The sequence below is a fragment of the Armigeres subalbatus genome, chromosome 3 (genome assembly GCF_024139115.2).
Source record: "Armigeres subalbatus isolate Guangzhou_Male chromosome 3, GZ_Asu_2, whole genome shotgun sequence".
NCBI lineage: Eukaryota > Metazoa > Arthropoda > Insecta > Diptera > Culicidae > Armigeres > Armigeres subalbatus.
This window is the reverse complement of record NC_085141.1, coordinates 31,616,566-31,642,801: the sequence shown is the minus strand read 5'-3', so window position 1 is coordinate 31,642,801 and position 26,236 is coordinate 31,616,566. Positions and strand designations below refer to the sequence as shown.

The following is a 26,236-nucleotide window of genomic DNA, read 5'->3' as shown; positions in this document are numbered from 1 at the left end:
CGAACAGGTTATTCGGCCGAGCATGTTATTTGGCCGAATAGGTAATTTGGCTGAACAGGTTATTTGGCCGAACAGGTCATTTGACCGAAGAGGTCATTTGGCAGAACAGGTCATTTGCCCGAACAGGTTATTTGACCGAACAGGTAATTTGGCCGAACAGGTCATTTGGTCGAACAGACCATTTGGCCGAACAGACCATTTGGCCGAACAGGTCATTTGGTCGAACAGACCATTTGGCCGAACAGGTCATCTGGCCGAATAGGTCAATTGACCAAATATTCCAAGAAATATGATGCAAATATTTGAATGGCCAGGTCCACTATGCAGACTTGAGAATGGGAGATGAATAACATGATCAACAAAGAGCTTTGAATTCACGAAAAGAAGAATCGAAAGTTTATTCAAAGTGTGTCAACATTCTGGCAGACAACTATCTGAAATCAGACATTTGAAGTGGCAATGCCCCTCTTAACGTCACTTTGCCATATTTCCCCTAAATGTGGAACGGTTCGTACGGCTGTTCCATTTAGGGGAAATATGGCAAAGTGACGTTAAGAGGGACATTGTCACTTCAAATATCCGATTTCAGACAACTATCTGCCAGAATGTTGACACACTTTGAATAAACTTTCGATTTCTTGTATTTCTAGCCATTTTGTAATAGCTATTGAAGAAACTAAAGAAAATTTTATACAATAGTTCTAAATGTATACATTTTTGTTCCACCATCGTTTATAAATGCGTTGCGTTGCGTTGCGTTGTAACGGAGTATTTCGTAGATTGCATACTGATAGTTGTCATGTATATTCTTTACCTTTCTTACCCCAATTGCTTATGGATTTCCATTTGGGATTCAATGGAAATCCAATTGGGGGTCCAAAATGATAAAACATGAAAGCTATCATTGCCGGCCACGCCCACCTTCTCCGTTACTAGGAAAGGGAAGGAAATGATTATATGACATCTACTTAACGAGAGGCCAGCGACTCACCGACGCCCTCATAGATGTCAAGGAATTGGATGGTGGGTAGGGTATGTGGTTTAGGAGTATCATTATAAGCAAATGATAGAAAATTTGTGGAAATACGTTGGGAGTGACTTTGCGTAGAAATTTATGTCACTCCATTATCCTTGCCGATGATTTTCCTCGGATGGAGCGAAGGTATTAGCCTTGCCCTGGCTAATAGCCTAGGTTTAAGCGCCTTTGCTTGCTCTCTGAAACGAAAAAAGAGCAAAAAGAAATTAAATTCCCCTTCCCCCCTGATATGATAATGATTTTGGTCAACAAATAAATTCGAAGTGGATGAATAAATGATCAAACGGCTGCAAACAAGCCTCTATTGACAATTTGCCAAAATAAATGGTTACCAAAAAAATCGCGAAGGGTTGAACTTTTGGAATTGACCACTTTTACGGATGTTGCGGATCTTTCAGAGAGCTTTCCGTTGACCGCTCGAGAGATTAAATTGCCCAAAAATGGCGTATACAAGATAGCAAATTCAATTGGGATCATCAGTGCAAATTTTTTTTTGTTTCACTAGCACACCCGACGAACTTCGTTCCGCCTAATATTGATTTAATCTCTAATTAGTTCTCGATTTGGTGTTTCAGTAGTTACCGAGTCCATAAGGGTTAGGAACAACGACATCGATAACAAAAAATGGTATGAATATGAACTAGCCTTGTATAACAGGCAAAATCCAAAAAATAATACCAAAAACTTATATGCAGAATACTTGAGGCATAACGTGCTTAGGTATTTCAATACAAAACGAATAATAATTGGTTATGCATTTGGTATTGAAATTCAATTTAATAACTGAGTATGTTATGGTTCAAGTATTGTGCAACGTGCTATTAGTTTTTGGTATTATTCCTTTGGTATTTCACCTCTTATGCAGGGCTAGTCCATAACAGAGTTCGGTATCAATAACAGAATTCGGTATTATTGAGCCAAATTCTCATGCTCGGTCTGATTTAATAACCATCCATGGGCTTGTTCTAGGAACCTGCAGCTTTCGTTTTGTGTCTAAAGATCGAAAATCGGTTTAAATTTGAGTTTTTGTGATCGTGATGAAATCGTGGGTCCAAATAAACCCCAATGCACAATGTGTAACTTCTTTCTAATGCATTAGGAAGTTTAAGCTACTCTAGCACTAAGGTAACCGCACCCTTAGTGAAGGTAACACGTGGTAACACCAATAATGGAGGTAGTGTGCATTCCTCATTATTATCGATTTTTTAAAAATATTTTCATCTGTGGATCTATTAATACCACACTATTGGTACCGTTACCCTATTATTATTAGTGGAATTATAACTAAAAACCATTGGACAGAGTTGTAGAAAAACCTCCGCACTAGAAGTCCACCATACAACAAATTTTGAAATTCAGCTTCTGGAATGAGTTAATGATCGAATGCAAATTACTGAATGATCGATAACATTCTTGTATCTAACAAACCAAGATCCTTTTCTTCTTCTTCTTATTGGCATTACATCCCCATACTGGGGCAGAGCCGCCTCGCAGCTTAGTGTTCATTAAGCACTTCCACAGTTATTACCTGCGAGGTTTCTAAGCCAAGTCACAGAGAACAGACATGGAGGCTCGAACAAAATTTCTTGCAAAACATGTGTAAACAAACACACCGAACCTCAACGCCATCGACGTCGACTTTGCAACTCACAATTTCATTTTGACAACACGATGGCGCTGGTATGCTCTTGCGTGCATAACGACACTAGCGCACAGTGGCATTTTTTGATGACGCTAGCGCTGATTATGCACGGGATAACGGCGACATTCCAAAGTTATTCAAAATGAACAGTAAAAAGTTATCACAACATGGCGAGTGCAGCTTCAACGTCTGTTCTCTGTGGCCAAGTTACCATTTTTGCATTCGTATATCATGAGGCTAACACGATGATACTTTTATGCCCAGGGAAGTCGAGACAATTTCCAATCCGAAAATTTCGTAGACCGGCACCGGGAATCGAACCCAGCCACCCTCAGCATGGTCTTGCTTTGTAGCCGCGCGTCTTACCGCACGACTAAGGAGGGCCCCTCTAATCAAGATCGATATTTTAAAAATGGCTAATACCACAGAGAACAGACGTTGAAGCTGCACTCGCCATGTTGTGATAACTTTTTACTGTTCATTTTGAATAACTTTGGAATGTCGCCGTTATCCGTCATCAAAAAATGCCACTGTGCGCTAGTGTCGTTATGCACGCAAGAGCATACCAGCGCCATCGTGTTGTCAAAATGAAATTGTGAGTTGCAAAGTCGACGTCGATGGCGTTGAGGTTCGGTGTGTTTGTTTACACATGTTTTGCAAGAAATTTTGTTCGAGCCTCCATGTCTGTTCTCTGTGCTAATACCGACCATCACGATGTTATCAAAATGCATTCTATTGATTTTAATACTATTGATTCAAACTGTATAAAGTTGGATAAAAATGAAAATTTTTGGCTTTTTTTTTTCAATTTCAAATTTTGTACAAAGTTTACAACATGGGGATCTGATATTCCAAAAGATATTTTAGTTACTAGATAAAGATTGTCGCTGTCGTCGCTGTCCGGAACATCTTTTGCTGGCGAGGATAGGGGAGCTAAATGTCAAAGAAGGAAAATCCATACGATTTGACAGGTATGTACCACACATGTTTCGGACAGCAGAACAAAGGGAACCGAAGCGACAATCTTTATCTAGTAACTAAAATATCTTTTGATATTCCCAGTAGGTACTATATAAGATGGTGGAGGGATCTCTACAAATGTCGTTTTGAGAAGTGTCCTTTATTAAAAGGTGCTCGGCGCTGGGGAATCTCCCACTATATGTTCCAACTCGTGTGCGTTGTGCCATGCTAACAGTCGTTACTGTTAATTCAATTCGCAATATCCTATCTCTGTTTGTTTCTCAAATGGTTTGATAGATTTCGGAAACAGAAGAAGAGGATGATCGAACCACTAATGCTTTTTCGATGTATTAATCTTTAGAAACTGAATTATCGAAATATTTCAACACACTGACAACGCGCGCTTTATCCAAATGATCGTCTTCATTGATTCGCAATGTCAGCTACCTTCAGTTGTACTTTTAGATGTTCTTACCTTTTGTCTCCTATCCAATCCTCAATCAATCAGTACGGATCTGTGTCAAAAAAGCACCTGCGATCGTGTTGTGTAGGAACAGCAAACGATGTTTTATTGCTTGTTGTACAAAAAACAACAGCGTGTGATCGAGGCTAACATCAGTTAACATGTGATGAATGATGAAGCAGAAGTTATGAATATGCCTATTCTACATCTTGATATCAATTTTGAATTTCTTTAAATAATTTTTGTTTGTCATTCAAACATTTCAAACCATATTCTCGGAGAAGTTCTTCGATCTCTTATAACTGCAACTCTGGCATTTGCAGAACCATTTATCAAATTTACTTCAATATATCATTTGTAGATTATCAAAATTGCAAACAACGATTCTTATCGGATAAGTAAAAATTAACAGTGTTACCTGGGCTCCTGTATGCTGCCTTGGTGAACACCAGCTCTAACAGGTAATCTATCCGATTTTGAACTCTGATAGCTTACATGCAATGAGCAATCTGATAAATAAGTTTAGATCAGTTTGTACAGAGCAAAATTTAAATTCTTCAATTTCATAACCAAACACTGTCGAATGCTTTTGTTACATCGAATTTAATTCTTAACTCTCAATAGCTGTCCGATGAGTGGTTGAATACCCATGGCGAAAACCAAATTGTTTATGGTGACTATGATGATGATGATGATGATACTACCATCTATTGTAGCAAAGCACCTACCTATAGTACTGGTTATATCTGATCATGTTTATATTTTTGTTTATCAAACTCCTGTATGAAGAAGGCGAAAACCAAATTGTTCATAAGCAAGAAATGAATTCTTATTTATATGAGACAACATTCTATTCGGAATAATCTTTTCAAACAGTTTACTGAATGATGAAAACAGACTAATTGGGTGATCATTGAAAACATTTCTTAAATAAATTAACCAAAAGGGATAAAGAGCTCTCAGGAAGTTTTTTTTGATAAGTAGGTAGGCAGAAAATACCATCGTCACTCGAGCTCGAACATTTTTAAAATTTTCTAGTAATGAACCTCTCTTTATCCAAATTAGTTACCCTTGTGAAGGGTTAAAAACATTCTCTTGAGGATGATTTTTTTTTTCAAATTTTCGCGAAGCCTGATCTGAAAGGGTTGGTGAGATCTAAACTAAAATGATGGGCACACTCAAACCGCTGAGCAAATTTTGAGCCTATTCGTCATTTGTTAATAAAATTTTATGTTCAATAATGAACCTAACAATAATTAATAAAATCATTTTATTAAAGAATAAGAAAACATCTCTCTTTAAGCGCTGGAGTAGGTTCATTATTTTTTTAAAGAATTTTAGTCAATTTCCAAAATGGTTCAGAGCTGGGATTCAACCATGAGACATTATTGTTAAAATTGGTATTTCTCAAAATTGCAAAACGTTCTTCAATTTCATTTTACAAATCTTGTCATATAGCTTTCAAAGCAGGATTGTTTTTTGATATTGTCTTCGCCTCACGTTTGTAAGACGAATCAGTAGCTGAAGACCGTCATCAATAAGAAGGAAGTTGAATTCAACTTTACATCTAGGAATTGGGTCCTAAAATGAAGAATCGATATTCGATTCGGTAATGATGAAATTAATTATCCTGAACGCGTCAGTTTTTCTTTCAACTCAAAAGTCCTCGACATTTTCGGTCTTGTTTGACGTACGCAATAATATGATCCAAACGCATTAGCAAAACACCACAGGGCACTTGAGTAAACCTTCGACAGTTAATGACGTTTTGAGCTGATGGTTCATTCGTTCTGATATGTTGCCTTTTCAGCAACAGATGTTGATCTGCCCAAAATATATCTTAAAAAGTGTCAACACAAAAATATCATTTTTACTGACTTAGATTTTATCAGAATTTTTATAACATCGGTTCATGTATTCTTGACCGATGTACTATCGTTTGCAACCATGAACGATGTAGGGCTTTAGGACCCAATTGCAGTACCTCTGTCTTTGACAATTAAATTTCTCAAAAATTCGAAGAGCATTGTCAATATCACATTTGGTATCCAGAGGAATACCAACATCAAAATTGCTATCAATGTAGGTTTTGAATAAATCACAATCAGCTCTGTGACAATTAAAAGTAGAGCTGATTGGATTATGGCACAGGATTGGATTATGTCACAGGGAGGTGATCAGGATCAAACCCAGCATTGGTTACATAGCTGACTTGAATAAGCTATAACCAAATCAAAATCAGTTGAAACAAAATCGAAAGGTTTCGAGTGGATGAAAAACAAGTTGGCCCATTGAGATATTGAATCGTATAATATCTCGCAGAACATTCTTCAAATAGAATTTCACCGTAGGAATTGATTTGAGCATTATTTCATGAACGTTGTTTGGCATTCAAGTCAGCAATTGTGGAAAAAATTACATCTGTAAAATTTGAAGATCAGCTTTAATTGAATTCTCGCTTAATTTTTCAAAAGGACCTAAGTAACATTTTTTTCATGAATTAATTTGAATACAGCAATCAATAGCTTTCATGTTGTTCTGTTGATTGCGCTATTCAAATTAATTCATAAAAAAAATGTTACTTAGGTCCTTTTGAAAAGTTAAGCGAGAATTATCTTGCTGCCCACACTGTGCCACCAAAGTACTCTTTAATGGGTAAAATAGTACCCATTATGAAGTTAAATAGTTCAACTCATTAAAAGAGTAAACAGCGTTTACTCATTAATGGGTAAACCACCCGTACGTCAGTTCAGCGAGTGATTTTTACACACTATTTAGAAAATGTTTTTCTAGAAAATGTGTAAAAATCACCCTTTATTATTTTGAAAAGTATATTCTTAAAAACTAAAATAAATTAAAACTAAGTAGTTATTAAATTATGTTTTGTTTGAATAATATGCAGAAATATGATGGTATTTATTCGCACAACATACACAAAATACAATACACTATAGCTCATAAAATCTATTAAATCCGGACCAGCGGCAATTTTTGGAGTCTACTGTCTGATATCATTACCCGTCTAGTGCGGGCAGCGGCCACCACCACTAAGTTGGAGATATCGCCGATCAACAACTGGGTCCGCTGGATTGGCCAAACGTCATCATGAAAGGATTCAATTCCGAGGAGCTACTTCCAAAGCTAACAGCATATTTCAAGGGTCATCCTACTCTGATACGGAATGAGTGCATTCTTGTTTCTAAAACTTCGGTTTCGCAGACCGCGGATTTCCATCCTTACTACCTTTTTTTGTCCGGTGGAACTCGCTTGCCAGTCCCAATCGAATATTGTCCCGGGAAGTAAACAATGCGATTCCTTTTTCGTCATCCGACTCCGGGTTTCACGGGAGGTATAAGTCTCCTGATTTCCTTTGATGATTCTTCGTAAAACTTAACAGTTGCAGTACGTGAAGTTTTACCAACGTGAAGAATAAATTGATGAACCGTTAGCTGAAATAATCCGTCGTTTTTATTTCGTTTAATCACGCAAACAAATTAAATTGATCAAAAATAAATAATACTTACATTTAATTCATTCGAATTGGTTTTTGCTTCTCTTCGTTCTTGTTCAAGGAGATTTTCACCCACTAATGGGTATAATATCTCAATTTCGAAATGGGGAAAAAGAACACATTATCGAAAATTTCAAAATACTCATTATTATGACAGCTCAATATATCATCAAATAATGGGTCTTTTTAACTCTTTAATGAGTATTGTCAGGTTTACAGTGCAAAGCGTTGAGTAAACTTAACAATAACAGTTAATAAAGATGAAATTAAAGAAGTTTATTAAAAAAAAGACTGGAAACATTAGGGATACTTCTTTCAAAAACTATCAATAATCATCGCCTAGTTAAGGTAATGTAAACTATTGTGTATTTTTTTCCATTCATTGAATTTTTTCTCACTATCTAAAGATCTAATTATTACAGTTACCATACGTTACGTCTATAACAACAAGCGATTCATCAAATTTTCAACCTCTTTCATCATCACATGTTAGTGAACCTCGACTAGCCTGATGGGAACTCCACCAAAGTATCCACTCACCTACTTCTCAAGTTCGACATGCGTGGCCACCGTAAGATTTACCTTCCTTTTGTTTTGTTTTGTTTTGATGGAAATCACCGACCAGCATATGCCGTGTGTGGAAAAAGACGCGCGCGGAAGTGTTCGGCACACGCATGCTTCGATCTTTCCTCCATCTTTTTCCCATGATTTGCGATTATCGCCTTATGACTTCATTAAGCCCGATCGGGAAGCAGCGCATGCAATATTTGTTTTTCTATTGTTTTTATCTTCTTTGCTTTGCGTGATTTACTAACATGTGTGGTGATTTGTTCAAATTTTCTGCTCGACTTGCTTTTTTCTTTCTCTTTTCTAGAGTGTTTGTATAATTAATGTATAATACTGTGACTACCGCACTAAGAGGAAAACGGAAAATAACGAAAAGAGGAACAATTTAAGAACTAAAATATTGCACGAACGAAAATTGCCTTTCAACTTGATGATGGAACAAGAGACGCTACTGTGGGAAAACAGCGAGGAAATCTCAAGAAATAAATAATGAAAGTTAAGTAACTGGGGCTGGCTTAAACTTAACGGCTATTTTTGGTTCTGTTTGTTTCTGCTCGCCTTACACGTTATACAAGTAACGATAATATTAGTAGTACTACGTAGAACTAATTCTTATCTTTTCTCTGGAATTTGCCGGAATCATGCGATTTCCTTCTCACTTATCCGGAATCGAAAAAAAATGGATGCCATGCATAAAAAACGTAACGCTGCTAGAGGGGATGGGATTTGATGGAAACGTTACACTCCGAACATAAGAGCCGAAAAGCTTTTTTTTCCAAAAGTTAACATTACGTAATTTACGGATGCCACCCTAGAAAGGGAACCACAAACTATGAATCATACAATTTCCAAATTTGTCCGAGTTTTGATAGAACAGAAAAGAACATGTCTTTCGATTTCGTCTGACTGATTCCGAGATATTTTTTTTCATAGAACAATTTTACAGCACGCTTCATCACATCGAACCTACTAAATATACAGATTATTTACTCGATATTCACAGTACGATTGGTCACGTCATTCAACTCTCCTCTCACTCATTTATTCGCATACATCCGGACCCACTGTCTGACACATTTCGATTACTATCCCTAATATCATCGTAGCACCCCTCCTCGGTCAATTGTCATCGCGCTCCCACGGCTTCCAATTGGTTTGAAGTCCTGCCGCCTGGTGGGTGGGGTGGCGCGTTTTACAACTGCCCCGTGGGCTGCGGGTTGGGACTCAAACTGCGGCGGATTTCCGTCTGCTTGCCGACCAGAATTTCCCGGATCTGTTTGAGGGGTTTCAGCAAGTAGACCGGCACGTTGTCGTCCCGGCGCTGGAACAGCATCTCGCCCTCGAACTGGATCAGCTCGTGCTTGCGGGCACGCAGCATCAGCCCGACCAGTTTGTCGTTGATGTGGGTGTAGATCTGAAAAAGTGGAGAGGAAAAGTTGGATAAGTATAAGTATACCCTCAACTATCAAACGAGCTGATCAGTTAAATTTATTGGTAAGTATTCCAGCAAAAAAAACATTATATCAGATAATCAATAAAATGGATTCAAACTAAAGATGGTCGGGTTTCGGGTTTTTAAACCCGAAACCCGACCCGAACCCGAACCCGACGGGTTCGGGTCGGGTTCGGGTTTGGAAAATTTGAACAATGTCGGGTTCGGGTCGGGTACGGGTTTGTGAGATGATAAAATGTCGGGTCTGGGTCGGGTACGAGTTTGAGAAATAAAGTATTTAATATTTTTTTATTCGTTTTTTGTAATTTTAAGGCTTGTTCGTTGTTTGGGCCTATACCCTTTTGGGTGTAAGGAGAAGTATAAAATTTCTAGTTTGACTTTTCTACTTGAAAATTAGTTCGGGTCCAGCTCGGGTTTAAAACTGCAAAAATTGTCGGGTACGGGTCGCGTTCGGGTTTGATAAGATTTTTCATTCCGGGTTCGGGTCGGGTCCGGGTTTGAAAGGAATTTCCAAATCGGGTTCGGGTTTACAAAATGTGGAACCCGACCATCTCTAATTCAAATCATATTCGAATTATAAATAAAGCTATTAAGCTTCAGTACATTCAAAGTTAATTGCCTATATGCCGGGTACATATGCATAATCAAGTTTCAGACATAGTAACTATTAAGCTTACTAAAATGGAACAAACAATCATCTATAATTAGTTAAATGGAAATGAGAAGTAGACAATCACAAAATTATTTGAAATCCATTGATTTTTCCGCTAATTTTGCAATGTAAATTACAAAATGAATGAGCAACAAAGACTTAGAACAGAAATCTAGTCTTACTATTCTTGTTAATACTTATGAGTGATGGTTGGAAGAGTATGGAACGACTATAATTTGCTTTTAGATGACCCATTTTTTGCTCCTTTTGGATGGAGTCAATGGAGTAAATGGATCTCCAAGCTCCAGAGCGCTGATTATTTAGGAAAGAAGCGGATACGAATTTGGTGGATCTGCTGAACCCTCTGACTGATTAGAGCTCTGTGTAAAGGTGAGATTCGGAAATACCAAACGCAATGAAATCAGATCTCTATACAAAAAGGAATTCGGAACTCATAAGAAGAAGCAAAAATATGTTTGAACTTCAGTACCGATGCATGGTCAAAATCAGTATTATCCCACTTATTGTTGAGCCAAAACTGATTGAGGGGCGCGCCTTTGAGAGTTGGTATAAGCCATTTTTCGAAGGGTATAAATAGCGGTACCTTAATCTAAAGAGGCCCTACATTAAGCTTGAGAAATATATGAATAAAAAATGACTACTTCATTTCTTCCCAATAGAAATGGAGCAGAAATACATGCACTAAACAAATGACACGGGTATACTACAAAAGTTCAATGAAATGGACGCATTGGTTCATCCCGAACAAAAAAAAAATAGAACAGAAATTCTCTTTGCAACCCATGTGCAGTGCTATCGGCAAAGAAATATACCTTACCAAATGGGGTCATCCCCCTAGGCCTATGGAGACGAGTGTAATAAAAACTAACGAATAAAGCATATTCATCGGTATCGATGAGACAAGTTAAAGATAAATCGAGTCAGCACTAAAGAGTCGTTCACTGATTACGTAAGCACATATGGGGCGAGGGGGGTCGGCCATTTCCTTACGCTCCATATAAATAAAAATTGATTTGTATGGAAAAAAATCTTACATGGGGGAAAGGGGGGGGGTTGAAAAACCCAGAAAAATTGCTTACGTAATTAGTGTACAACCCTCAAGCATTCAGTTTTGTGAAGTATTCTGCAGGAGAAAGTGGTGATGTTGAGCTGAGAATGCCCAGTTAGCGAACTGTTGCTGTAGTATGAAAATTTTGTTGAAAACTTTTTTTATGAAATGGAATTCTGGAATATAATAAATGATATTGTGGGCCCTCCTTAGCCGTGCGGTAAGACGCGCGGCTACAAAGACCATGCTGAGGGTGGCTGGGTTCGATTCCCGGTGCCGGTCTAGGCAATTTTCGGATTGGAAATTGTCTCGACTTCCCTGGGCATAAAAGTATCATCGTGTTAGCCTCATGATATACGAATGCAAAAATGGTAACCTGGCTTAGAAACCTCGCAGTTAATAACTGTGGAAGTGCTTATTGAACACTAAGCTGCGAGGCGGCTTTGTCCCAGTGTGGGGATGTAATGCAAATAAGAAGAAGAAGAATAAATGATATTGCTTTTCTCACCGAAAAATAGACTACCGTGCAAATTTGTCGAAGTACCAAAATAAATGCTCACACGTCCAATTGTATAGAAATTAGCGAGAGCACAATCCAATCCAATCTTTGCCCCTTTTTTTCACACTCCAAAAAGCTCTATCTTGCAGTGGAGATGTCATTCATATATGGGAAAGCTGGTGGGAACATACTTTTGTGGGCCAATATTTTTTGCATGGGAGTCGAACACGGCGCAAAATTTGCAATATTTTCGAAGAAAAAACTCAGACATGAGTAATCTGGTCTAGTTCGATCCTATTGCTACTTTTTATCCTATGAAAACCTCCGTATTTTGCTTCAGACTACTGGAAACCTCAAGTTCTGCTCTTAACTCCAATATAATCTTTACAATTTTATAAACTAAAATCAATTACCTAACCGTCAAAAAAAAACTTATTCGTTCAATCTATTCGTCAATTTATTTAAGGTCAACTTTTTCTAATAGCTAGAGATGGGAATAACCAATTCATTAAAAAAAAAGTGATGAGCAACACTACACGCGATCTTACTTTTAAATAATCAATTTATAAGAAAAAAAAACTCGCCAGAAAGTAAGAATCGTTTGAAAATCGTATCTTGAATTGAAGCATTGCCCACAATCGCACATGAATAGGAAATCAAGCAAAGAAGAGACTGATAAGCGATCATTGGCAGTTTACTTTTCTTTTTGAACTCATTGTTCTTCCTATCATCAGACCATAATGCCAAAGAAAGATTATCCTGGGACTGGTCACATTTAACTGACATTAGTTATGTAGGTATTAGTAAGGTTCACATTTGAATAATACCATTTTAACTCAAATCCCGAACAGAATCATTTTAATAATTTCGTAATTTTCATTTTTATTTTGCAGCGTTTGGAGGGACAATGAGAGCGCAAGTCAATCAAAGGCCGATAATAGAGAGACCACTCGAACGCCATGGGATAGGATAAGGATGGGTTGAAGTGAAGTTCGGGCATTCCAACGCCGTATGTGTAATTCATCGTAGGATTTTCTTGGAGTCTCAAGGATTAGGTTCAGTCAAACAGTCCGTTGCATTTAAGCAATCACGAACGAACTTTCAGTGGCAGTGGCGTAGCCAGAAAATTGGTCTGAGGGGGTTGTCCGAACATTTTTTTTTTCGAAAAAAAAATTTCTTCCAAAAATTTTGTCTCTGGGGGGGGGGGGTTATGCCCAAAACCACCCCCGTGGCTACGCCACTGTTCAGTGGATATCTTCTTCTTCTTCTTCGTTGGCACTACATCCCCCACTGGGACATTGCCGCCTCGCAGCTTAGTGTTCATTAAGCACTTCCACAGTTATTAACCGCGAGGTTTCTAAGCCAAGTTACCATTTCTGCATTCGTATATCATGAGGCTTGCACGATGATACTTTTATGCCCAGGGAAGTCGAGACAATTCCCAAGCCGAAAATTATCTAGACCGGCACCGGGAATCGAACCCAGCCACCCTCAGCATGGTCTTGCTTTGTAGCCGCGCATCTTACCGCACGACTAAGGAGGGTTCAGTGGATATAAGAACAGCGAAGCGTTTTGCAGCGCAGGTAATCGAACTGGAGTAAGAAAAATTGGCTCATATAATTTGCTGTAACAGGATAACAAGTTCTGATATAAATCTGTTACTATCTACTGGTCGGGAATAGCTTATTCTATAACAAATTATGTTCTTGAAAAAGTTATGATTATCCATAATGTAGGCAATTAACTTTGTCCAGCTGGGTCAACTTCGAATGTAGGTTCTAGTTATACTGAAGGTGCCCGACCAGTAGATAGTAACAGATTTATATCAGAACTTGTTATTCTGTTACAGTCGTTTTTCATAACAGCGGTTGTTATAAAACATGTACCATTAGTAGTTAAAATAACAAAAATTGTAACAAAATCACTTCTAGTACTAACAAAAATATTACTAAATATGTTATAATTCGAACAAAAATATAACTCGATGTGTTACATAAAAAGCGGTGAAAATATGTTATACTATAACAAATTATGTTATTGAAAAGATTATGATTATCCACAATGTAGGCAATTAACTTTGTCCTGCTGCTTCAACTTTGAATGTAGGTTCAAGTTATACTGAAGGTGGTACCTTCGTTTTTTTTTTTCAAATTCCTATCTACCAAAAATGTAGGCAATTCTTTTTTCGAAAGAAAAAACCTAACACATTATGTTATAATCATGTTATGACGATCATGAAATTTCTTTCCTCCAACTTTGACAGGGAATTTATAACAAAATTATTATAAGTTTTGTTATTTGTAACACATATTGATATAATTATGATAAAATTTTGTTATGACTAACTGGTCGGGTGGTACCTTCGTTTTTTCCAATTCCTATCTACCAAAAATGTAGGCAATTTTTTTTTCGGTAAGAATAAACATAACAAATTATGTTATAATCATGTTATGACGATCATTAAATTCTCTTTCCTCCATTTTTGACAGAGAACTTATAACAAAATTGTTACAAGCTTTCTTATTTGTAACACATATTGATATAATTGTGATAAAATTTTGTTATGACTAACTGGTCGGGTTCTCACTACTTTTTATGTAACACATCGAGTTACATTTTTGTTCAATTTATAACTTATTTAGTAATATTTTTGTTAAAACTAGAAGAGATTTTGTTACAATTTTTGTTATTTTAACCGCTGTTATAAAAATTTGCTGTAACAGAATAACAAGTTCTGATATAAATCTGTTACTATCTACTGGTCGGGAATCCCTGCCCTTCATATTACTCCCTCCAAAGCGATGTTGAATAGCAGACACGAAAGACCATCACCTTGCCGTAACCCTCGGCGCGTTTCGAAGGGACTTGAGCCTGCCCCTGAAACTCGAACTACGCATATCACCCGATCCATCGTCGTCTTGATCAACCGTTTATCCGGAAATCCGTTTTCGTGCATTAGCTGCCATAGCTGGTCCCGATCGCTATTTCGCTATGTCGATAAATAGATGATGTGTGGGCACGTTATATTCGCGGCATTTCTGCAATACCTGACGTACGGCGAATACTGGTATGTGGTAGAGCGTTCACCCATAAATCCCGCCTGGTACTGCTCCACGAACTCTCTTGCAATAGGTGTTAGTCGGCGGCATAAAATTTGGGAGAGTACCTTGTAGGCGGCGTTCAGCAATGTGATTGCGCGGTAGTTGCTACAATTCAGCTTATCACCCTTTTTGTAGATGGGACACACTCACACGACACCTTTCCATCCACTCCTGCGGCAGAACCTCATCCTCCCAAACCTTGGTAATCACCTCCTGGTAGTTGATCTACTCCAGAGGTTTTGTTGTTTTCATCCGGCCGTTCTCCTCCTGAATTTCCTGGATATTCGGAGCCGGAAGTCGCATGTCCTGCGCGCATGCTCCTAGGTTAATTACCATACCGCCGTTGTCTGCAATATCGCCATTCAGGTGCTCTTCGTAGTCCTACCGCCACCTTTGGATCACCTCACGCTCGTTTGTGAAGGTTCCGTTTATGTCCTCACACATTAGGCTGTGGCACGTGGCCCTTACGTGAACGGTTTAACTTCTGATAGAACTTTCGTGCGTTATTAGCGCGATACAGTTGCTCCGTCTCGGTCTTCTTGCTGGCGCTTTTCCCTCCGAAAAATCAAGTTTTGTCTGTTCCGCGCCCGTTTGTATCGTGCCTCGTTCGCCCAGACAAATAAAAAACTAACTGCTCACATTCGCCGTCATACCAGTCGTTTCTCTGATCCGGGGGCACCGTACCTAGTGCAGCGGTTGCGGTGCTTCCAATGGCGGATCGAATATCTCTCCAGCCATTTTCAAGAAATGCTGCGCCTAGCTGCTCTTCCGTTGGGAGTGCCACTTCCAGCTGCTGCGCGTAGTCTTGGGCTAGTCCACCGTCTTGTAGCCGCCCAATGCTAAGCCGCAACGGACGACTCCGACGCGTGTTGTACGCCGTCGAGAGTTGTGAGCGCAGACATACTGCAACGAGGTAGTGGTCGGATTCAATATTTGCACTGCGGTAAGTGCGTACGTTCGTGATGTCGGAGAAGAATTTACCGTCGATTAGAACGTGGTCGATTTGGCTTTCCGTTACTTGATTAGGTGATTTCCATGTGGCCTTGTGGATATTCTTGCGGGGAAAAAAGTGCTTCGGACTACTATTCCGCGGGAGGCTGCAAAGTTTATGCATCGTTGGCCGTTGTTGTTCGATATATGCAGACTATCCGGTCTGACGACCGGTCTATACATTTCCTCCTTTCCTACCTGAGCGTTCATGTCACCGATGATAATGTTGACGCCCCGTAGTGGGCATCTATCGTATGTCTACTCCAGCTGTGCATGGAACGTTTTTTTTTTCTCGTCGTCGGGTCTCCCTTCGTGTGGGCACTTGGGCAGTGATCGTTGATACTATAGTTGAAGAATCGGCCTTTTATCCTCAGCTTGCACATCCTTGCGTTGATTGCCTGCCACCCACTCACGCGTTGGCGCATCTTTCCCAGCACTATGAAGCCGGTTCCCAGCTCGTTGGTGGTGCCACAGCTTTGATAGAAGGTAGCCGCTCGATGCCCGCTTTTCCACACTTTCTGTCCTGTCCAAAAATCTTTCTGATTTCCTGCAGCTCTACGACGTCGAAGTTATTTTATTTATTCAGACTAAGGCCGAAGTGGCCTGTGCGCTATATAAAAGTCTTCTTCATTCGGCTCGGTCCATGGCTACACGTCGCCAACTACGCAGCCTGCGGAGGGTCCGCAAATCATCTTCCATTTGATCGATTCACCTTGCCCGCTATGCACCTCGCCTTTTTGTGCCCGTCGGATCGTTGTCGAGAACCATTTTAACCGGGTTACTTTCCGACATTCTGGCTACGTGCCCGGCCCACCGCAGTCGTCCGATTTTCGTGGTGTGAACGATGGATGGTTCTCCCAACAGCTGATGCAATTCGTGGTTCATTCGCCTCCTCCACGTACCGTCCGCCATCTGCACCCCACCATAGATGGTACGCAGCACTTTCCTTTCGAAAACTCCAAGTGCGCGTTGGTCCTCCACGAGCATCGTCCAGGTCTCGTGTCCGTAGAGGACTACCGGTCTAATTAGCGTTTTGTAGATTGTCAGTTTGGTACGGCGGCGAACTCTATTCGATCGGAGCGTCTTGCGGAGTCCAAAGTACGTACGTTTTCCAGCCACTATGCGCCCCCGATTTTCTCTGCTGGTGTCTTTTTCGGCAGCCCCCAGTGCCCCAAAGTACAAAATTTCTTCTACCACCTCGATTTCGTCACCACCGATGCAAACTCGCGGTGGGTGGCTCTGATGTCTTCTCTTGAACCTCTGCCTATCTTCGACGTGTTGATGACTAGTCCGATCCGCTTAGCTTCCCTCTTCAGTCTGATGTAGGCTTCCTCCATCTTCTCAAAGTTACGTGCCATAATATCTATGTCGTCGGCGAAACCAAATAGCTGGACGGACTTATTGAAAATTGTACCACTCGTGTTAATCCCTGCTCTTCGTATTACCCTTCCTGCGATGTTGAATAGCAAACACGAAAGACCATCACCTTGCCGTAACCCTCTGCGGTATCGAAGGGACTCGAGAATGCCCCTGAAACTCGAACTACGCACATCACCCGATCCATCGTCGCTTTGATCAATCGTGTCAGTTTATCCGGAAAACCGTGTTCGTGCATTAGCCTGCCATAGCTGGTCCCGATCGATTGTATCATATGCGGCTTTGAAGTCGATGAATAGATGATGTGTGGGCACGTTGTATTCGCGGCATTTCTACAGTACTTGGCGAATGGCGAACACCTGGTCCGTGGTGGAGCGTTCGCCCATAAAACCGCCTGGTACTGCCCCACGAACTCCCTTGCAGTTGGTGCTAGTCGACGGCATAAAATTTGGGAGAGTACCTTGTAGGCGGCGTTCAGCAATGTGATTGCGCGGTAGTTGCTACAATCCAGCTTATCGCCCTTTTGTAGATGGGACACACGACACCTTCCATCCACTCCTGCGGCAGAACCTCATCCTCCCAAATCTTGGTAATGACCCAGTGCAGCGCTCTAGCCAGTGCCTCACCACCGTGTTTAAATATCTTTCCTGCTAGTTGATCTACTCCAGAGGTTTTGTTGTTTTCAGCCGGCCGTTCTCCTCCTGAATTTCCTGGATATTCGGAGCCGGAAATCGCATGTCCTGCGCGCGTGCTCCTAGGTTAATTACCATACCGCCACCGTTGTCTGCAATATCGCCATTCAGGTGCTCTTCGTAGTCCTACCGCCACCTTCGGATCACCTCACGCTCGTTTGTAAGAAGGTTCTCGTTTATGTCCTCACACATATTAGGCTGTGGCACGTGGCCCTTACGTGAACGGTTAAACTTCTCATAGAACTTTCGTGCGTTATTAGCGCGGTACAGTTGCTCCGTCTCGATCTTCCTGCTGGCGCTATTTCTTCCGAAAAATCAAGTTTTGTCTGTTCCGCGCCCGTTTGTATCGTGCCTCGTTCGCCCAAACAAATAAAAAACTAACTGCTCACATTCGCCGTCATACCACGTTTCATTGATCCGGAGGCACCGTACCCAGTACAGCGCTTTCGGTGATTCCAAGGCGGATCGGATATCTCTCCAGCCATTTTAAAGAAAGGCTGCGCGTAGCTGCTCTTACGATGGGAGTGCCACTTCCAGCTGCTGCGCGTAGTCTTGGGCTAGTCCACCGTCTTGTAGCCGCCCAATGCTAAGCCGCAACGGACGACTCCGACGCGTGTTGTACGCCGTCGAGAGTTTTGAGCGCAGACATACTGCAACGAGGTAGTGGTCGGATTCAATATTTGCACTGCGGTAAGTGCGTACGTTCGTGATGTCGGAGAAGAATTTACCGTCGATTAGAACGTGGTCGATTTGGCTTTCCGTTACTTGATTAGGTGATTTCCATGTGGCCTTGTGGATATTCTTGCGGGGGAAAAAAAGTGCTTCGGACTACCATTCCGCGGGAGGCTGCAAAGTGTATGCATCGTTGGCCGTTGTCGTTCGATACGGTATGCAGACTATCCGGTCCGATGACCGGTCTATACATTTCCTCCCTTCCTACCTGAGCGTTCATGTCACCGATGGCGAGTTTGACGTCCCGCAGTGGGCATCCATCGTATGTCTGCTCCAGCTGTGCATAGAACGCTTCTTTCTCGTCGTCGGGTCTCCCTTCGTGTGGGCAGTGCACGTTGATGATGCTATAGTTGAAGAATCGGCCTTTTATCCTCAGCTTGCACATCCTTGCGTTGATTGGCTGTCACCCAATCACGCGTTGGCGCATCTTTCCCAGCACTATGAAGCCGGTTCCCAGCTTGTTGGTGGTGCCACAGCTTTGATAGAAGGTAGCCGCTCGATGCCCGCTTTTCCACACTTTCTGTCCTGTCCAAAAATCTTTCAGATTTCCTGCAGCTCTACGACGTCGAAGTTGCGGGGATGTAATTCATCGTAGATTATCCTGTCGCAACCTGCGAAGCCTAGCGACTTGCAGTTCCATGTTCCAAGCTTCCAATCGTGATCCTTTATTCGTCGCCTAGGTCGTTGCCGATTGAATCGAGTCATATTATCTTCTATGTCGTTCGTAATGGTTGTTTTTAAAGGCGGCTTATTGGGCCTGCGCAAACCTCCTGTCTCGTCGGAGGGCCGTCGTGTCAGGGCTGTTTAGCGTCCCACCTAACACCAGGACTTGGGCTTGTGCGCCTTGAGCGGCACACGGTCGCTGTGGCGGAGCCTACTTGCGGATACATGCAGCTTTTTACAGAGGTTTAACAGGGTCCACTGTTAAACCCCACCACATCCTAGGCAGGCGCCAGATTGTTCGTATACCATTATTATAATGTGTGATATTTTTATTATGGCTCTTCGAAGTGAGACATGACAAAATAAGACTGGCGCCACGTTCTAAAATTTGGAAAACTTGTACTCCGTGAATCCAACAGTCGATTCCCTAGTAATATCTTGAAAACATTCGGATAACTTTTCCCGATCTTTGCTACCGTGGTGGACCGCAATCCGTACAGCACCGAAATCCGTCCACTTCGTTAGATATCAATAAAATAAAAGGGGTTTGAGGGAATTAATGTATGAATCATTTATCTTATCTTGATCTTATGCTTGACAGAAAGCTTTCTGGCCATTGAAATGGAAAGTAGGCTCTGAAATTAAAATAACATAATTCAAAAACAAATCGGCACCCGCAAACGCGAAGTTTCAGGTGCCATTTTGTTCGCGTGTTGGACACAATTGTACCGAAAGTGAGTGTGTTTAAATTGCAAATTGCAATTAATAGAGCAAGATCAGCAGCATAAATAACAAAGGGATCGCTTCTCAAGGTGCGTATTGCGCTATTCACAGTGTTAATTTGATCAATTGGTCTGCTTTAATTTAAATACCTATTTTGTTAGAAAATAGCTGTACGAATTATGATTCTTTGATTCGAAGTCCGTCCGCGGTGGACGGATTTCGATTCGGGAGGTGTTGTTTTTGTTCGTAATTTTATCATATTTTTCATTACTTTCAATGCAATACACTGCCGCTAACCGCAAGTCGAGCACATCTATATATGGGCGTCCATAAGGTAGTCTCACACCTCGGGAATTTGGTTCGCGGATTTTTTCCCCATGCATTTTTGCATATGCGATGTTTTCGGAATTTGGACACGGAAAATCAAAATCCCGGCCCCATTTAAAATACACGGGGCTCAAAATCCGCTGGAAAATTTTCCCGAGGTGTGAGGCAGCCTATACACAGATGTGCTCGACTTGCGGTTAGCGGCAGTACAGTAGAGCACATAAAAAATAGATGCCCTCTTGCAGTTAGATCAATGACGAACGTTCGATTTGCATTCGATTTGTATTATCTAAAGACTTTTACATATACTGAAGTACTTAAATCTACGGATTTCGATGCACCACGGTATACGCTTGAAAGAGAAAGATGCTTAGACGCCTTAGACGTTTTTTACAATTTTATTTCAAATTAAAATAAACACGGGAATGTCCACTATACACGCTGAAAATGAACTACTCAAAACTGAGTCGAATCCGACTCATTTTCATTAAAAACGGGACAACTCAAAATTTGAGTAAAAGATACTACTTCAATAAAATGATGATTTCGCGAAAGTTAAGCTTGGCCTTCCATTAATGTTTAATACGACAGATGTGAATCAAGTTTATCTATCTATCTAAGTGCATTTTACGACAAACAGACTCCTAGTTAAAGTGCAATCATCATTTTATTGAAGTAGTATTTCTTACTCAAATTTTGAGTTGTCCCGTTTTTAATGAAAATGAGTCGGATTCGACTCAATTTTGAGTAGTTCATTTTTAGCGTGTAGGAATATTTTGGGGTGCCATAATAAGAACATCCCGAGACGGAACATGAAAATCAAATGGAGTGTCGACTATACACACTTAAATTATTTCACAGATTTCGGTGAATTTTGCTTCAATTCACCGAAATCTCAACAGCAGATTTGTTCGGTAATTATTTCACAAAATTTTCGGCGATTTTTCCTTTGTTCAACTGTCAAAACCACCGAAAATCTTTAAAATTATTCACCGAACAGTTCTGTTGTTGAGATTTTGGTGAAATTTCACAGAAATCTGCGATTTATTTTAAGTGTGTAGGGAAGTAATTTCCTATTATGGACCCTCAAAGGGTTTTCTGTAGGGCAAATTCAGTCAGACTTTCAAATGTTAATGTCAACGAATAACGTCGTGTATTTGAGAGTGCAGGAAGATGCAGTACTCGTTATTAGATATCACGCGAAATTAATATGTTGGATATTTACTCGCCTTATAACAGGAAGTGCAAAATTCTGCTGCTGGGGGTCCACTATTGGTAATTTTACCCTAATCATCTGAAAAAGATCATTCCGGTGGTACAAGAACGGCTTACATACTGGTGTTTCAAACCAACAAAAAAGAAAATTACGGAGCTCGACACCGGGATGCTGAATAAAACAAAAGAAGATGCGACTGTCGCGCAGATTGATGTGGTGAAAACTGATAAGCAGATCGCAATAAAATTGAAACGAAGAGCAAAAAAGAACAAAACACTCATTGAATTTGAAAACAGTGGCTAGTGTAACCTAGAAATACTAGAATAAGAGATAGGTGGAGACACCATCTTAATCCCAAACGAACCGTCAAAAGTGGTTCCAATTCAACTTGTTTAAATTTTTCATCCATAAGAGGCTAGCTAAAAGTACAAGTGATGCCAGTATTATTTCCATGATTTCACATCTTTTTCGACAGTTTTTTACTCCGCTTGGCCCAACATTCGCCCGCTTTTTAAGTTTTTGTTCCGATTTTTGAAATGTAGTTGAAGGCTTCAAAGAAATGTGGGTTCCTTGGGAAAGTTAAAGAATCGACTGAGACAATAGAACGAGGTCACCTAGTAGCAACTGTCTTACTTGTAATCAATCAAGAGACCACCCTTTTTGATTTAATAATCCATTTTCTTTATAACTTTCGACCTGGTTGGTTGATCGTGAATAACTTCAATAAAGATCAACTAGGTTTTGGCCCCATTGAATGCAATTCGTTGCGGGAAATTTGCTATCTCATAAAGATGTTGGCTTCGGAGCATATCGTTTGATAAACTGTAATAAGTTATAAGGAAATCCAATCTAACGCCATATAGTTACTGCAATATATGCAACACCTATAATATAACTAGACTCATGTTTGTCTCGATTAGGTCATTGGGTACGTTTGCTTGGTTGCAACGGAAGAATGTGAACAATTTATAATATATGGAGCATGACTAACCACAGGCAATGACTTTATGGAAGAAAACCACAGGAACATCAAACTCAAGTCTTATCTTCTTCATACTTAACTAGCAAGATAAATAAATGATTAATTCTTGCAGACTTAGGCAACTGTAGACATACAAATAAGCGTATTCCAGTAGACATAACCCGAGTAGCATACATGTTTCAACTCATTTGACGCAATTTATATTTGACCGAATTTGGCCACAATCCAGTTGCTGGTGTGTCATTTACTGAATCCTGTCAATTCTTTCTTCAATGTCCATCGACTTCATTCAAGAAACTCCATCAATCTACAGCACATTTCCAGACATCTTCTATAGAATTTCACCCAACTCTATCCAATACTTGCATTGATCGGTCGCCGGCGATTCCCGAAATACTGTCAAACCACAAATTAAATTCAAGAACGAATCTTACATTGAACAGCTCCCCGAACAGGAGACCTCGCAGTTCCGGTTCGTTGTCGGAGATGGCCTCTCCCTCATCGTGGATCACGGTACACAACTCCAGCATCTCCTGGTACACCTGGATGTTGGCTTTCTTCCCCCGGTACTCGGTAAGGCTGCCGGCCTTAGGTCTGTTTGGGAGGAAAAAGTGGGTGAAGTCAAACCATAATGTCAGAACCAAATAGAACAAACAGGTAAGACAGGGACATGGTAGGTAAGCGATTAAGAAAACTCATTTCTGGTTAGGCTTACGGTACTATAGGGTTATAATTTATTAGTTGACTACGACTACACACAAAACTACATCATACAAGAAATAATACATTGATTAAGCCTAAGAACGAGCGCGCGAAAACGGGAAGAATGCTCATTCTACACTGATCGACCCATAGCGATATGACTAGGTTCAGTTTGACAGTTCTCATACATAAGAGAAGTGCGACTAAAATACTGTTTAAGCGTTCTTTCCGTGCTGCGACTACGCTCACCTCTAGCTCTAGCGTCTATAACTAATGCGGTTAATTGAGTTGGATAATAGTCATAATTGGAAAATTCTAAGTTTTTTTTTCTTCTTCTACGGTTTGAATTGCGATTCGGTTAAGTGATTAATTACTGCTGCTGAATATGTAAGTGGAAGAGGAGGCCGATAATGAGATGCATTAGAGGCAAGGCGCTACACTCGGACTCGCGTTCACTCGGACTGGCTAGCTGGCTGGCTTGCAGAGCGAGGTTTGACGGGCAACGAACGATGCGTCGACGATGATACTGGAGCAGTAGGCCATGGGCAGCGGCAGAATTCCCCGGTCGATGGTGGCCGCCTTTGATCGTTTCTTGCATTCAGCTGCACACGGTATCGTCGCTGGGGTTAGTCAAGCGTTAGGGGGTTTTGTTTTTGTTTATTTTGTGAACGCACACGGTATACAAAAGAGAGAATAAATACAAAGAGTGAAAGCGTGGTTGGTTAGTTGGTCAGTTGGTCATAAACGGCACGATAAGTGACCACTCGTGGGAAAGGTCAGAACACAAATCGTTGGCACCTACCTGCCGTATTCCTCTTTGCTGATCTTCAGTCTCTGCATGCCGCGTTCGCCTTGAGATTCCGAGAAGGGGTTCGCTATTTGCGACTGAATATGGCTTTTGGTAACATTGTTAAATAGGGCGACCTTGGACGATAGGGGCGAGTCCTGTAATAATAAAGAGAGAAAGTCGATGGTTAGATGAAAATCGATTATAAATATTTTTGTGAAATAGAGGAAGATCTTTACAGCAACGTTCTTTACGGCGCATGGAGTTCCGCATAGGATGATCGTCCACACGATTGAGTAGATTCTGCATGGACTGCGATTCACATTCGCTAACGTCGGAACGCATCAGTTCGTAACAAGCGACCATACGACGGACGTTCGGACCATGAGCGACCGGAGGTTCCTGTTCACGTGGCTGCGGCTGAACGGCTGCTGGTGGCGGTGGTGGAGGGTGACAACGAAGTGACTCATTGCGACAGATGTTTTCCTTTAGACGCAATTCTCGTTCGATTTTTTCGCGCAGACGCTGTTCCTTGCGGCGTTCTCGACGTTCCCGACGTTCAGTTCGTTCTTCCTGTTCGGATTCCTCGGATGGTTCACTACGCCTTTGATCACGGCGGCGTTCGGGACTTCGGCGACGAGGGCGGCGAGGTTCAGATTCTTCGGATTCATCTTCCTCCTCTTCCGAACGACGGCGTTGAGAGCGGCGTTGGGAAGGACGACGGCGTGGACGTCTTCGTTCTTCTTCGCTCTCCTGCTCTTCTTCGTCCTCCTCTTGACGTCTCTGTTGTCGTCGCTGAGTACGTCTTCGCCGAGGCTGTTCCCGTTCTTCAGGTTCTTCTTCCTCTTCTTCTTCTTCTTCTTGCTGTCGCCGGTTTTGACGACGTTGAGTTCGCGAACGAGTAGATTGTCGGCGTCTTGGCTGCTGTTGTTCTTCTTCTTGTTCCTCTCCTTCCTCTTCTTCGTTCTGACGCCCTTGGTTTGCACGTCTACGTTGGCCACCTTGCTGTCGACGACGGGGTTGTTGCTGTTCCTGCTCCTGTTCTCCTTCTCCTGATTGAGCCTGTTGGCGACGTCTTTGCGCTGGACGCCTTCTTTGCTGGGCTGGCTGTTCTTCTTCTTGTTCTTCCTCTTCCTGTTCTGGTTCTTGTTGCTGTTGCTGCTGCTGCTGCTGCTGCTGCTGTTGACGACGTCTTGTAGTGGGTTGTCGTTGGGGTTGTTGAGGTTGTTCCTCTTGTTCTTCTTCAGGTTCCTCCTGCTCTTGTTGTTGTTGTTGTTGTTGTTGTTGAGCCTGTCGTCTTCGAACAGCTGGCGCACGGCTTCTCCTAATCGTAAGCTGACGTTGCACAGCTCGAGCTGCCGCTTCTTCCAAAACTAAGGCTTCTTCCTCTTCGTCGGTCAAACCGACTCCTAAACTCAGAGCCATGCTTCGCCGTCGTTCCCGTGCCTCCAACCTTAATAACCGCCGCTGCGTAAGCTCCATATTGGTATCGAGACAGACACAGCAGCTACGCATGCATTTGCCACACTGCGACTGATCGGGATGACCGCGGAACACTCGCGAAACGATTCCACCCATAATGGTTTTTCTTACGCGAACCGCAAACTCCCTCCTTAGACTGGTTGACTTCGTTAGGAAACTCTTATACAGAAAAGCGCGATGTTAACGCTACAACTTCCGAATCACTATGAACTACCATTCGACTGCAGACCAGTGGTTTTATTCACCTATGGTAATTAACTCGGTCAGGTCAGAACCAATCAAAACCAATCGATCGCATCAGAGTTCGTTCCACTTGAGTGCAAATCTTCGCATGCACCAAACCCCTGTTTTGCAATTAGCTAGAATGGATCGTGAGGCTGCCGTCCAGTCCACAAAGGACCTGCCAATCAGAAGAAATTCCAGAGCCAATTCTTTATTTTTAACCAGCAAAACACGCATTCGAACAAAACAAATTCTAACCTCAAAACGCAAACCTCATTAGCAACAAGATGTACTACACGGTGATTGTGCGTAATCGAACGCAACAAACCTCCACATGACGCGCCACGCTTCACATAAAAGTGCAAGTAGGCTTTGCGAAAGCGAAAGT

The 26,236-nt window shown here is 41.4% G+C and overlaps 1 protein-coding gene across 2 annotated transcripts in view; it reads right to left on the bottom strand.

The window, feature by feature from the left end:
• Positions 1 to 7,955: 7,955 nt before the first annotated feature.
• Positions 7,956 to 26,236, bottom strand: part of LOC134226089 (actin-binding Rho-activating protein-like) — a 47,088-nt gene continuing 28,807 nt past the window's right edge. For both annotated transcript variants that reach the window (XM_062706628.1, XM_062706629.1), the window contains exons 2-4: positions 24,160 to 24,302; positions 23,090 to 23,249; positions 7,956 to 9,593 (exon numbers count right to left, since the gene is read on the bottom strand). In XM_062706628.1, coding sequence (XP_062562612.1) covers positions 9,372 to 9,593; positions 23,090 to 23,249; positions 24,160 to 24,302 — 525 coding nt within the window. In that variant the 3' untranslated portion in view covers positions 7,956 to 9,371. The remainder of the gene's footprint in view (positions 9,594 to 23,089; positions 23,250 to 24,159; positions 24,303 to 26,236) is intronic.